The sequence below is a fragment of the Melospiza georgiana genome, chromosome 11 (genome assembly GCF_028018845.1).
Source record: "Melospiza georgiana isolate bMelGeo1 chromosome 11, bMelGeo1.pri, whole genome shotgun sequence".
In the NCBI taxonomy this organism is placed as follows: Eukaryota; Metazoa; Chordata; class Aves; order Passeriformes; family Passerellidae; genus Melospiza; species Melospiza georgiana.
This window is the reverse complement of record NC_080440.1, coordinates 17,175,394-17,188,453: the sequence shown is the minus strand read 5'-3', so window position 1 is coordinate 17,188,453 and position 13,060 is coordinate 17,175,394. Positions and strand designations below refer to the sequence as shown.

At 52.5% G+C, this 13,060-nt stretch overlaps 1 protein-coding gene across 1 annotated transcript in view; it reads right to left on the bottom strand.

Annotated features, from left to right (window-relative positions):
• Positions 1-1,147: 1,147 nt before the first annotated feature.
• DAG1 (dystroglycan 1) overlaps positions 1,148-13,060 on the bottom strand; it is a 49,978-nt gene continuing 38,065 nt past the window's right edge. Inside the window, exon 3 of the mRNA XM_058031919.1 lies at positions 1,148-3,837. Coding sequence (XP_057887902.1) covers positions 1,429-3,837 — 2,409 coding nt within the window. The 3' untranslated portion in view covers positions 1,148-1,428. The remainder of the gene's footprint in view (positions 3,838-13,060) is intronic.

Sequence of the window (13,060 nt, the reverse complement as noted above, 5' to 3'; positions counted from 1 at the left end):
CCGAGACCGGAGCTGGGGGTTGAGCACCCCCCCACCACCGCTGCCCTCCCGGGGCCACCCCGGTGCCCGGGCAGCGCCGTCCCGGAGTGAAGCGGCGGGTCCGGCCCCGGTGTGCGGGGTCAGCCCTCCACCCGGGGCGCATCTCGGCTGGGGATGCCGGGGCTCGGAGCAGACGGGATGGGGACGGTCCCGGTACCGTGGCGGGTCCCCCGGGGCCGGCCCGAGGGGGCTGAGCCCGTACAAACTGCTGGCAGCCGCACACCGGTTTTTAAGTCTTTTTTTTTTTAATAAAACAATCGGAGTCTGTATCAAAAATTTAGTAAAAAATTAGATTTGAGAGTTCACCGATTTTTTTTTTTTAACTATTAACTATTCCTGGCGCTCTTTTTTTCTTTTCTTTTTCTTTTTATTATTTTTTTTTTAACTTTTTTATCTTTTCCAACAGTGTCCAGGCTGGAGTGCCAGCGTGAGGCCAGCGAGGCCATTCCTGCACAGTCCCAGGAAGCAGCTGGGACACAGAACACACCCTACTCTCATCAAAACACCCCACGGGGAGGGGTTTTTGCTTCAAATCGACCCCCCCAACCCTGGTGCTCGCTGGGAAGCAGAGAAGTTGGTCGTGGCACAGGGCTCGGCTCATCCTTCCGTGAGCATTCCCTACCCTGCTCAGCCATGGGCACCCCAGGCCAGGCTGACCCAACTCATGACTATTTTATGATGCGTGAGAAAGATAGGATTTCTTTGATTAAAAATAAAATAAAAATGATAAAAGAATCAAACCCCAAACCAAGAAGCTGATCCACCCCAAGAGGAGGAGGAAGGGGCTGGCTGGCCCTGCTGACCAGCCCGTGGAGCTCGCCTGCAGCACAGCACTGCCCTCCCCCTCCCCAAAAACTACACATCCCAGTTTAGGTAAACAGCAGATTAAATGTAAAAACTTAAACCATCGACTTCAGAAAGTCCCTTGAATTTAATTATTTTTAGGCTACCTTTCATGTTACGTCCTGTAGCTAGACACACGTGAATAGAAAAAACAGTACAGTTAGTGTTAAAGGCAAACAGCGGAGACCCAGAGTGCTACCCCAGTGCTGCCTGCTCCTCCCGACCCGGCCCGGCCCGACCCGTCCCGACCCCCCTCCCTGCCCACCGCCCGGCCCCGGCCGAAGCCCAGCCGCCGGGAAGGCGTCTTGGAGCCGAGAATTTTTTTTTTTTCTATGAATAAAATAAAACCAAAGCTTGTTAGGCAAAAATAAAACAAGTGTCCCCCCCGAGTCCCGCGAGCGCTGCGGTGCGGCGGGCGCAGCCGGGGAGAGCCTGCTGGGGAGCGGGCTGGGCTTTCGTGTTCCCGGCTGGCGAGGGGGCTGCCGGCCCACAGACAGCACCGGTGTGGAGCTGGAGGCCCCTTCTCCCCCGAGAGCCTCCCGATTGTTAAGGGGGCACGTAGGGCGGTGGGGACCTGTACGGGGTCATGTTCTTCGGGCGGGAGCCTTTCCCCTCCATGGGGGCGGTGAAGGGGGGGGGAGGCTGGTAGGGCGGCGCGTTGGGGTCCTCGTCCCGCAGCGGAGTGTACTCCCCGATGGTGTCCTGGTTCAGCGGCGTGGTCTCCGGCATGCTCTGGTTGGGGTACTCTGGAGGGGGCAGTGGGGCTTTCTCCTCCTGGAGGATGAGGGGCATGCTGGAGGACGGTGGGGGCTTGGAGTCGTCCAGCTCGTCGGCGAAGATGATGGGCACGCCTTTCTTAATGAAGGTGGCCTGGTCTTCGATGGTCAGCTTGCCTTTCCTCTTCTTGCGGTAGCAGATCATGGCGATGATGCCGGCCACGAGCAGGATGGCGGCCACCACCACGGCAGGGATGACGGTGTGCAGGTACACATCGTCCTCGCTGCTCTTCTCGGGGTCTTTGCCTGCTGCCACCGTTGGCGTGGCCTCTGAGATCACCCTGCCGTCCTTGGTCACGGGGACAAACTGGATGTGCCTGCAGCTGCCGGAACCAACCACAGACACATTCAGAGGCTTGAACTCGGGCTGCAGGACATTGGAGAAAGCTGGGCTCGGCCTGCCGGAGTCGTCCGCAATTTTTTTGCTCAAAGTCCGGATCTGCTCCCGAGGGCAAGGCTCCAGGGGCAGTGTGTTGTTGGTCCACTCCACTACGATGGAGCCTTTGGCGATGTCCTGCACTGTGATTGTGCTGCTGTTCCTGTCGCCGAATGCCAGAGCCAGCTTCTTCACCAGCATGATCTTCTTATGGATGTCATTCACCACTGCATTATGGTCCCCTTCCAGCCTGGCCTTGAACTTCACCGGAGCCTTGTCCCCATGTGGGCGCTTGTGGACATGGATTTCAAAGGCATCCACGGCAAAAAGCCCGCCCTTGTCGGTGGCATACATGAAGTACTCGTGCTTCCCAATGTGGTTGTGGTCTGGCATGCCATACATGAGCTGGCTGGTGCTGTTGAACTGCACCCATGAATTCTCCTCGATCATCTGCTGCTCCTTCAGCTTCAAGGTCAGCTGCAGCTTGTCAGTGGTGGTGTCCTCCTTGTCGTAGAAGGTATCTGACGGTATCTTAACCTCGAAGTAGGTGCCCTCCCACGCATCGACCCTGTCGATGTGGTTAGTGAGCTTGGGCGGCTCGTTGGGCTCCCAGGGCCGGGGCAGCCCGCTGGCGGTGGTGCGCACGCGGGACGGCGGAGAGGCCGTTGTCAGCTTGGAGATGGGCGATCTGGTTGTGCTGGGGGGCTTTGTTGGACGGGGCGTTTTGGGCCTGCGAGTGGGCCTTCGTGTTACTGCCGTGGAGGAATCTGTCGTGGACGGGGTGGCTGGCTTCAGGGTGGAGACTCTCGGCTTCTTGGTGGTCGTTGAGGGCGGTGTGATCACTGCTGTGGGCTCTACGTACCCAGGCATGGTGGGGCGAATCGGCACGGTGGCAGTGCCCGTGCCTTCTGCCACCCTGGTTGGCTGGATTGGCCCCAGCGTGGGCGTCTGGACAATGGGGCCTCTGGTTCTGATGGTGACCGTCGGCTTCCTCGGCAGCGGGATGGGCTCCCGGACAGGGGGTGCCGTTGTCTCTGTGGGAGGCGCGATGGCGGGCGACGTCGGCGTGGGGACAATCCTGGTGGGTGGCTCTTGTGCGGCAGTGGTGGGCGGCCCGATGGCAGTCAGAGGCGTGGGGGTGGCGTTGATCTGCCGCCGCATCCTCTTTGGGAGGTGAGGTTTCTTGTTTGCAATGTGCCAGCCAACAACAGGGTAGCCAAGGCGGGCAGACATGGTTCCTTCCTTAGCTGGAGCCTCCACCTTGCTGATGTTGGGGACGCTGTTTTGGCTCAGGGAACATCCCAGTTTCCATGAGAGTAAGGCCCCGTTTTCCACCACCTTCTTTGCATTTCCTGGTCCAGCCATGAAGGCCGACATGTCAAAGAGTCTGTTATTTACAACAGGAACCAACTTCATGTTGTGAAGTTCCACCTCTGAAAAGCTTCTCATTCTGTTTAAGAGTTCAATCCTCTGCTTTGGTGTCATTTTTGTTAAGTCGGCATCCAGAATGACAGTCAGGATGGTGACTGGCTCTTCCGAGCCGCACACAAAGGGCGCCGTGTCACTCGTGTCCTGCACGGCCGCTCGCACCGACTGAGGCTCGTTGTGGTCCTCCTGGTGGACCTCCACGGAGAAGACGTTCGTGGTTTGTGGCACATAGCTCCCATTGGGGAAGGGCTGCAGAGTGGTCACTGAGATGTAGTGGACACCCTTGTCTGTGTCAAGGGGCAGCCCTTCCAGGGAGCTGCTCTCTGCATTCCAGTGCAACCAAGAAGGCAAGGAGTCCTTCCCAGCTTCCGAGATCTACCAAACAAACAAACAAAAAAAAGGCTTTTAGAAGTACAGCATGAGGACAGGTTCTATCAGCAGTAATGCTTAATTTCAAGGACTAAAGAAAAAAATCTGAGGTGTAACAACTGGGGAAGGAACATCCTGGCCAGAGCATGGCAGCCGTTGCCGCCTCTCCACATGTTGGCAAGGATGAGCTCTGCAGGGGGCACCGGACCCAAAGGGCTTAAGGAGCCACAAGAGGTCATAAAGCCCCACAAGGCCCCCTGGCCTGCAAGTGCTCCAACACTTGCTGTGCAACTGCCAAGCACAAGTGGTTCATTTTCTCTGAGGGCAGACGGGGAGTTTACGTCATGGGGACAGTGACAAAGCTGAGGGTGAAGTTATGCTGTACAGCAGAGCTGATCTAACAACTGCCCCCTTCCCACTCCTTCCTCTCCCAGCTTGGCCATCTTGCTCCTTCTCTGAACCCCATCACACCCTGCCCACCCTACACACATCAAGTTCAGCAGAACATGTATTTTTTCCACTTATTTTCAGCTTGTCTCACTGTCCCCAGAGCCAGGATGACCCAGAGGGGCTGGAAGCTGGCCAGCTATGGTTCTGAGTCCCCGGCCTGGCTGGAGCACAGCAGCTCTCAACAAGCAGCAGGAAATCCTGAGAGCTACCTGGTGTTGTCCTGCTCTGCCAGAGGAACTGCAGCTGAGGATAAAGGAAGGGAGCAGACCCAGGGTAAGGGCCAGCATGGGCAGGCAGGGATGTGGCACATGGGCTGAGGAATTGCTAGACATGACACAGGACAGCATGGCAGCCTGGCTTCACCCCCAGGCTGGCTAAAAAATGAAGCATTTCACTTTCACATAGTAACTTGCTGCTGCAAGGGAAGGCTTTGTCTCAGAACACAGGCACCTCAGGACTCCAGCACACTCTTTACTACCTCCTTCAGCCCATGGGACTCTGTCTCCTGCCCTGGGTTGTAGCTGAGGCGGGTGCAAACCCCAGTTCCCAGCAGCTGGCATCCCTCTGCTCTACACAGCGGAGCCGCTCAGGCTGTGCTCTGGAAGGGCGAGGCTGCCAGCTCGGTGGGCTGTGACATTTCCCGGGGTGCAGGTACTCCTGAGTGAGTAACCCGAGCTTCACCACCTCCCAGGCCCGGGGGCGTTTGGCAAGTGTGCTGGCTGGGCTTTCCAGAACTCCACGAGGCATGTCCCTGACACTCAGAGCAAACAGGATGCTTTGGGGCTCATGGAGACACATTTAGCAGCCTGGTCCTGGGTCTGGGCTCACTGCAGTCCAACACAGAGCCAGGCTTAGCTCTCTTCCTGAAAGGGTGCTTTGGTTCTCTGCAGTTCTGTAAAGCTTATACATATTTCATAATTTACCCAAATGCAAAGCTGGGAGAGGAGCTTTGCAAGGAAACCTGCCTGGCAGGAGCATCCCTGCATCCAGCAGCAGGTGCAGAGCCAGGGCTGGACTGCAGTGAGCCCTGGACTGCAGGTCCTGCTGGGGAAAGCCCCCGGATGGGCACACTGTGAGTGCTGGGTGCAGGCAGGATGCAGGCAGCACCTGGGGCTCACCCCCACGCTGTGGGTTCCAGCACTCTGAAGGGTCTGGGTGCACAGCTCTGCCAGAATAACGCAGGACCCAAAAGTCTTTTGGCAAGAGCAGCACAAAAAGCTTTTGTGCAAGAGCTGCAGAGGGTTTCAGCCAGCCTGGACAAGCTGGAGAGCACAGCATGAGCCACACGCTGGGCACAGCTTATAGAGCAGAGTTTAAAGCTCTCAGCACAGCTTTAGTTAACTCCTCACCAGCAACATCCCAGAGCAGAGAGTTCAGATTCCTGCTTACAGCAGCTGGAGGAAGCTGTCCCAAGGGCCCTGTCCCTCCATATAGGCCACCATGCACCAACATGTGAGCATCCTTCCCCTGGCCTTGCTGTACCCACGTGTCTGGCAGAGGACAGGGCGTTTTGGCAGGGCTGTGGCTGTGTTCTCTCCTCCTCCACTGCAAGAACAGGAGCTGCTTTTAGCCCAGACATCCCAAAGGAAAGGCAGCCCTTCACCTGAGCTGGGCACAGGGAGCCAAGCCTTGCTCATGCAGGAACAAAGGAACGAATTGTCCTTCCTTGGCATTTCTTCTTCCAAAAGGGAACAAAGGCAGGGTCTGCTCCTGCCCAGCCAGAAGCACTGACCTGCCCCCATCTTCCTTTAAAAAAGTGTGATTTCACCCCACCCTCTAAAAACTGAGATGCCAGGACAATGCTCAGTGCAATAAAGCATTTACAGTAGCAGGAGCTGAATGGTTCCACTCTTTATCCTCTTGTGCCAAAATTAGCCACTAACCTGCCCACTGTGGAGGAGGGCTGGGCTGGGCACACATAAGGAACAGAAACAGGGGGAGCCAGGACAAAGCCACAGCATTATTGAGGCTTACACAATCAAGAAGAATAAAAACTTTAATAGTGAGTGGTTAAATTCACTCTGAGTGTGTAATTTTAGGCTACATTTGGAACAAATCTTCCCCTTCTGTGCACTCTGCAAAAGCCCTTAATTACAGGATCACACACTCCACAGAGCTTTCCTGAGAGCTGGAGTTCTCTGCTGCTGCCTCCCCCTGGGCACTGCTATGACTTGAGGAGAAAACCTACAAGCAGCAGTATTTTACCCAGTCTCATGCCACAAGGTGATTCTTCCTTCAGACATCTCTGCTCCTACTTCTGACAGCCAAACTCACTTCAGAGAGGTGCCTGACCCCACATGCAGAAATGAAGGTGAGGGAGGCACAGGCCAATCTGAGCATTTCCTGCTTGGAAAACCATTTTTAACCTACAGTTCACATGTAGGGCCCGTGCTAGAAAAGGAAACTGCAGCCAGACAGATTCACACAAAAAACTAGGCTCTCCTGAAAAACAAAAGCAGGCCAAGCAATCACTGACTGGGATGACTTGTTCTAGCAGGGATGCGACAGTTGCAAAACATTTATAAACCCACTTAAACTTGATTTAAAAAGAGCTGAGCTAGTTCAGCTGTATTCAGCCTGTGAGGAGATGTGGACTGTTTCTAAAGGCTCTGCAAGAGATGATTAAGAAAATCAAATTTATGTGGATTACTCCTATGAAGCCTGTGCCTCCACTGGGAAATCTTGGAGAAGGCAACAAGTCACAAGCATGCCATTTCTCTGCACTGCTTTAAACACAGCTACTGACCTGATAGCAGAAATCATCCATGTTCATGTGACAAAGGAAGAGCCCAGAAAGATTAGAATGGATAAAAAAAGTTGTTAGCATGATGGATAAAAATACTTGCTCCTAAACAAATGCTGACCAGCCTTGGTGTGGGTCTGTCCTGTCCACGTCACTGCTGTTTTTGCAGGGCTGTGAACTGTGAGGAGGGAGACCTGGACTCTGTTCCAGTAATGTTTCCTTCAAATATTGCTTCAAAGGGTATTTGTTAAGGCTACATATAGTTAATGATTTGGGATCTCTAGTTTTCATGTTAAAAGTTTTCCACTTTTCTATGTATGCAATAAGTATCAGCCTTAAGCCCTGCCATTTCCCTCAAGGGGTCTGGTTTCAAAATAACTCTTCCATTGCCCAAGTTTAAAAAAAATGGCTGTCTTTGTTTTCTCATTATTTGAGATAATTGTAAATGAATGCTTATTGGCTAAAGATTACACAAGCCTGGCAGTGTATCGAAGACCATTAAAAAATAAGCCATGATTGTGATTTAAAATACATACAGTGAGTGGTCTGGCTGGTTTTGAAGACCTTGTTCACAAAATCCTTTCAGATAGACATGGCCTGTTATTTTTAGGCCAGCCAAGAGCAGTCAGCTCATGAAAGAAGATAGCTCAGTTTGACTTGTTTTTTTAAACTTGGATCTTAAAGCCCTGTAGCCAACAAGACAAAGATAAGCAAAGGAGCAGTGAGCAAAACTGCTGCCTCGAGGGAATTCAGTCAAAAACTGCATTCTTACTTACAAGAGGGCCCTTTAATCCTCCAGGTATTTAGTCCTCCTCCTTCTGATGAATCCCCTGAAGAGAAGGCAGTGAGCCCTTCGCCAGGAGACAGGAACCATAGGATCCTGCCACAGGTCTCCACTATGGCACACCACTATGAAATCTTCCCAGTCCTGGAAGTACCCAGTGGGATCTGCCCTGTCTGTGCCGACAGACCCTCACACAGGGAGCAGCAGCAGCTGGGAGTCAGCTCCTTTCAAATGAGTCCTAAAACCCCCCTGATGACTGTTTTTGGGCAGGGTCAGCATGGACATCCTGCAGCTCTGCCAGATCTCCCACTGCCCCTTCCCCTCCCTGTGTTCAGCAGCTGCTGAGAGACAGACACTGTGCCAGGGTTTTATCTGGGGTGCAATTACTGATGGCAATTTACTGTAGCCAGGCTCCCTCAGCATCATCACCCCAACACACATGGCCAGCAATGAGGAATATCCCAGCTGGGCCCTCCAGAAGGTGAACTGAGCTGAGCTGAGCCCAAATGACTGACCCAGCCAGTCACACCAAGTCTGCAGGCTCAGGCTCCTGCAAGCAATTAACCAGCAGGCAGGGGAGGAAAATGGAAATTCAAAGGCAATTCAAATGCAAATATAACTGCAGAGAAAGAGTCAAGCCTAAGCTGTTTGCCTAAGCCCAAGCTTTATCTTAACTCCCCTGCTAGTGCTGCAGCATGGGCAGTGCTGGCAGCAGAAGCAACAGGCAACCTCAGCCCCAATGAGATCCATGGGCAGGCAGATTCTCATTGCCTTGTCCCACACAAACTGGGGGAGGGACACTGGCTTCAGAGCCACCCCAGTGCTGCTGGAACTGTGGGCACTGCAAGGAGCACAGGAGTCAGAAGTGATGGGCATGGGGCCTGCAGGCTCCAGCTCACAGGACAGTCCTTGTTTTGGGAGGCAGGTTCTGCCTGTGGATCCATCAGGTGCTCTCCTCAGCTGGCACAAAGGCTGCACTGTGCCTGCACACCAAGCTGTCCAGGAACCACAGCCCCAGGCAGGTCCCAGAGGCTGGAATGGAATGTGATGGTGCAAGGCAGGGGCTGGACAGCCCTCAGCACACAGCTGCCAGAGCCTGCCAGAGTTCAAGTGTTTGGACACGGTGGACAAAGCTTTTAGACACATGGCAACTCTTCATGTTGTTCTGTGCTGGGCCAGGGCTTGGACTTGGTGGTCCTTGTGGGTCCCTTCCAACTGTGAATACCCTGTGATCCTATGAAGCTGTGGGGCTTTGGCCCCAAGGAACAGTCCTGCCAGGGAGGTTGGCCTGTGTGCATCCAGAAGAGGTCCTGTGAAGGAGCCTCCAACCTTACTTGGCACCTCCTTTGGTCAAACACAACACAACTGCAAATTAGGACACCAGAAGACCATATCCAGAAACACAAGGCCCAGAAAACAGTGGTGCAAGGAGGATGGGCACCTCTCAGAGCCTTCTGCTCACTGGGCACAGCCTACTGTGCTGCTGCAGGGCTGTGCTATGGGACAGCTCAGGCTGGAGACAGGAAAGTTGTGCTTGGCACAGCGAGCAGGAAGGACTTGCAACACAGATGCTTCCCTGTGGAGGAGACTGCCTTACCTGCCAAGGTTTTTGGGTATCCTCAGCAGACACGGCTCCTCTGGGCTGCTGTGTACCTTGCACAAAAGACCCAGGAACTCACGGACAAAACAAGCACAGGACATCTCATGCAGATGTCTCTGCCCCTGGAAGTCTAAAAACAGCCCAGAGACTGGACTGGCTCTCAGAAGTACGTCAGCCTCGGTGACCTGAGCCTTCATTACCAGCAGGAGCTCACCACCTCTGCCCAGAGACCAAAAGCTACACAAGAACAGCCAGTAATTGGTGCTTCCTTTGTGCACAGGCAGGTCAGGATGCTTGAGCTAACCCCACATTCTGGTCCCAGCCAAAGCCCTGCAAAGCCCCTCTTGTATGTCTCCATGCACTGAAGCTGCTGCTTTAGAAAAACAAATCAAACCCAACCCAGAAAGCTGAGCTAAGGGGGAATAAGGCCTGAAGAGGCCACATCACTGGTCCTGGCCCTCATCTTCAAGTTCAAACCTCAACCTCTCAAGGACCAGCAGCAAAGCTACTCAAAGTAGCTGCTCTACTTTTATGTGCTCATGACAACCTGAATGGGAAGTTTACATGTCTCCTGCTAATCTGCATTTTCCAGCCATTCAAGGAGCGAGTGAAGCCTCACGCACAGAAAGCAGCCCCCTCCTATGTGGATGTGGGCTCAGCCTGCCCTCCACAGGAGCTGGGCTTTGTCTGAGCAGCTCCTTTACCATCAGTGAAACGGCTCTGCAAAGGTGCAGGCTGAGCAGCTACGCCCAGCTCATGCCACCCTCGCATACCCCTTCCATGACGGCTTCTTTTCCAGCTGCGCCTCTGTGCTGGCTATAAGGACACCATTCAGCGTCCCACTCTGCCTGGGCAAGGGAACACAACAGCTGTTTCACTGGGAGGTCACTACAAAACATTGAGTGTCCCAAGAAATCCTCCTTTCATCGGCCCATGCAAGCAGCTTGGAAGGATTTGTTTGGCCTTATTGTTGGAGCGGGCAGGCGCAGCCCGCCCGCGCCAGGGCTGGGGTCAGCACGGGCTGCCCACAACCCGCTCTGTCCCTTGCCCAGGGGGCGAGCACGGGGCAGCAAAAGCCTCAAGCAGCTTTAAAAAAAAAAAGTTTGGTCGGGCTCTTCTTTCAGCGCCACTTTTTATAAGCGAAAGGCCAAAGGGAAGCAAAAATACCACAGAGCTGGGATGCCAAGTGCTGGGGGTTTAGTGCTGCCACCGCACAGCTAACCAGCCCTGGCAATTTATTCCTCCCATCAGCAGATTGCTGGAAAGCTGGCTTTCAAGAGCGTGGCAAGGAAAGGCAGACCAGATCTTGCAGCCTCAGGTCTGCTCCTTCGCAGGATTCTCATTATTGTCACATTCCTCTGTCTCCTTGGATGCTCAAAGCAACAACCTGTAAGAGCAGGACAAAACAAGGAACCTCCCAGCCCGTCTGAAAAGCCAGTTTATAATTAGATCGAGTCACATTTTCCACTCCTCCAAATTCAGAGTTTGTTACTAAGCGTGCACTGAAAATGCCAAATTCTCTGACTCGGTCACTCCCTGCAGGAAAAAGATAAGCCCCCTCAGCCTCCCCCCAGGAATCTTATCAGCTCATCTTATCACTCAGATTGCAGCGTGGCAACCAAGCAAAACCCTGCCCAAATCTTCCTTTGCCTGGACCTGTTCCAGGCACTGCCATTTATCCCCGTGTGCTGCCTGTAAATAGCGGCTGTTGCTGCACCTCCCAGTTAGTCCAAGGAAACCAGGGACCCCAGGGAGGAGGTGAAGCTCAAATGCCTTGACAGAGAGAGCCTTTTAAGATACCCAGCTTGATGACACAGCCCCTCGGGAGTGCTCTTTGCTTCTCTTCTTCCTTTGAGAAATGCCACTTTAATAAATCTCACATTCAGTTAAAATGCTTTGAAATAAAGATCATTGCAAGAGGAGAAAAAACCCAAACATCAGTATTTTGTGGTTTTCTTCCCTGAAAGCAAGTGTGTCCTGGCACTGAGGCTGGCTGGCAACATCCAGCCCTTGGCTTTGGGGTTGGAGCAGGACTGAGGTGAGCAGCACAGCCCTGACAGCAGATACCCATGTCAGGACTCCTGCAACCCAATCTCTGTGGATCCTGTTTATAAATCAAGGTCCCTGACATCTGATGAGAGCAAAGCTGTTCAATAAAAGCTGCTTCAGCAGATGGCAAATAGAACAACCATTGGAAACTCAGCCTCCTGCCTGGAAAGTTTAGTGGTGGACTTGGCAGTGCTGGGTTAATGGTTGGGCTGGATAATCTAAAAGGTATTTTCCAACCCAAACAACTCTGTGATTCTATGAAAGCAAGACTCCCTTTTTCCCAGATGGATATCCAGTCTCTGATAACCTCCAAACCCGCTCCATAGCTGCACTGTGCAATTAATCTGAGTGAATTCTGTTCTAATCACTTTCCCACCAGCTGTGTTTGCTTACAGAGACAGCTTCTCAGGGCCTCTGCTGTGCGTTTTACCTGTCTTCCCAACAAAGCCCTGTGGAAACCATGCACTTCAAACCAAAAAAGAATGAGGGGCTAAGACACAGCTGGGAATGCTCATCTGTGCTCACCTGAGCTCCTCAGCACTGGCTACAAACCCATCCCACAGTGAACACTCTCAGGACTGAAGGACTGAAGGCAGGTCAGCAGCTTTGCACGACCTCCAAGGAAGACACAGCAAATCTCTGCTCTGGCAGGGATGTGCCTTGGGAAGCAGTACACACCAGGAGTTTCTCTCCTTCCAGCATGCTTTATAGAGCCATCTTGAAATAAAAGTTATTTAATAGTGTCTCTGTGTATTGTGGATATATGCATTTAGGATATCAGGTTGTGCAAGGGCTCAATTCCCCTTGTGGGGACAGCATACCCTGGCTGGTGGGATGAGTGCAGACCCATGTCTGTGGTGGCAGCAGCCACCACACCAAGTCATGCACCTCACCTTTTGTCCTCTTCTGGGACTCAACAACTGGAAGCAGCAAAAACTACAGACCAGGATATTTCAGCTGATAGGAAGATGTCCAAACCAAAGCAAAGCAGACATGGAAAAGCAAACGATTGTAGGATATATCAAACAAAGTTATTTATAGAAGAGAAAAGGAAGTTTGATGCTTTTATAAAAGGTTATGGTAAAATTTCATCTGGAATGTTTTGTAACACTGTGGTCATGCAAACATAAGAAAAATAAACTCAAGCTGGAGGAGGTGCAGAAGACAGCTGCAAAGTTTAGGGGAAGGAAAGAAAGCTTATTTTATGAGAAAGACTAAAGAGGTTGGCTTGTTTAACCTAATAAAATCAAGATGGGGAATATGCCTGTCACCTATAAATACATAAGGGAAGTAAATATTATGAAGGTAGAATTGATTTAGGCTAAAGGGCAGCACATATAAATATTTCTAGCCATCTCTAAATTTAGGCTAGAAGCTGCATTTTTAATCAGAGCAGCCAAATTCTGGAGCAGCTTCAAATGGAAGTGGCAGGAACAGGAAATCCAACTGGTCTTTGACCGGAGCCTGATCTGTTCTCTGACAGGACACAGCTGAGAGGTAACAGGTCACACTCCACACAGCCCTCATGGAAATGGGGTTAAGGAGATGATGACTGGTGAAGGTACCAGCACTAATGCCCATGTTTACTCTGTCCTAGCCAGCA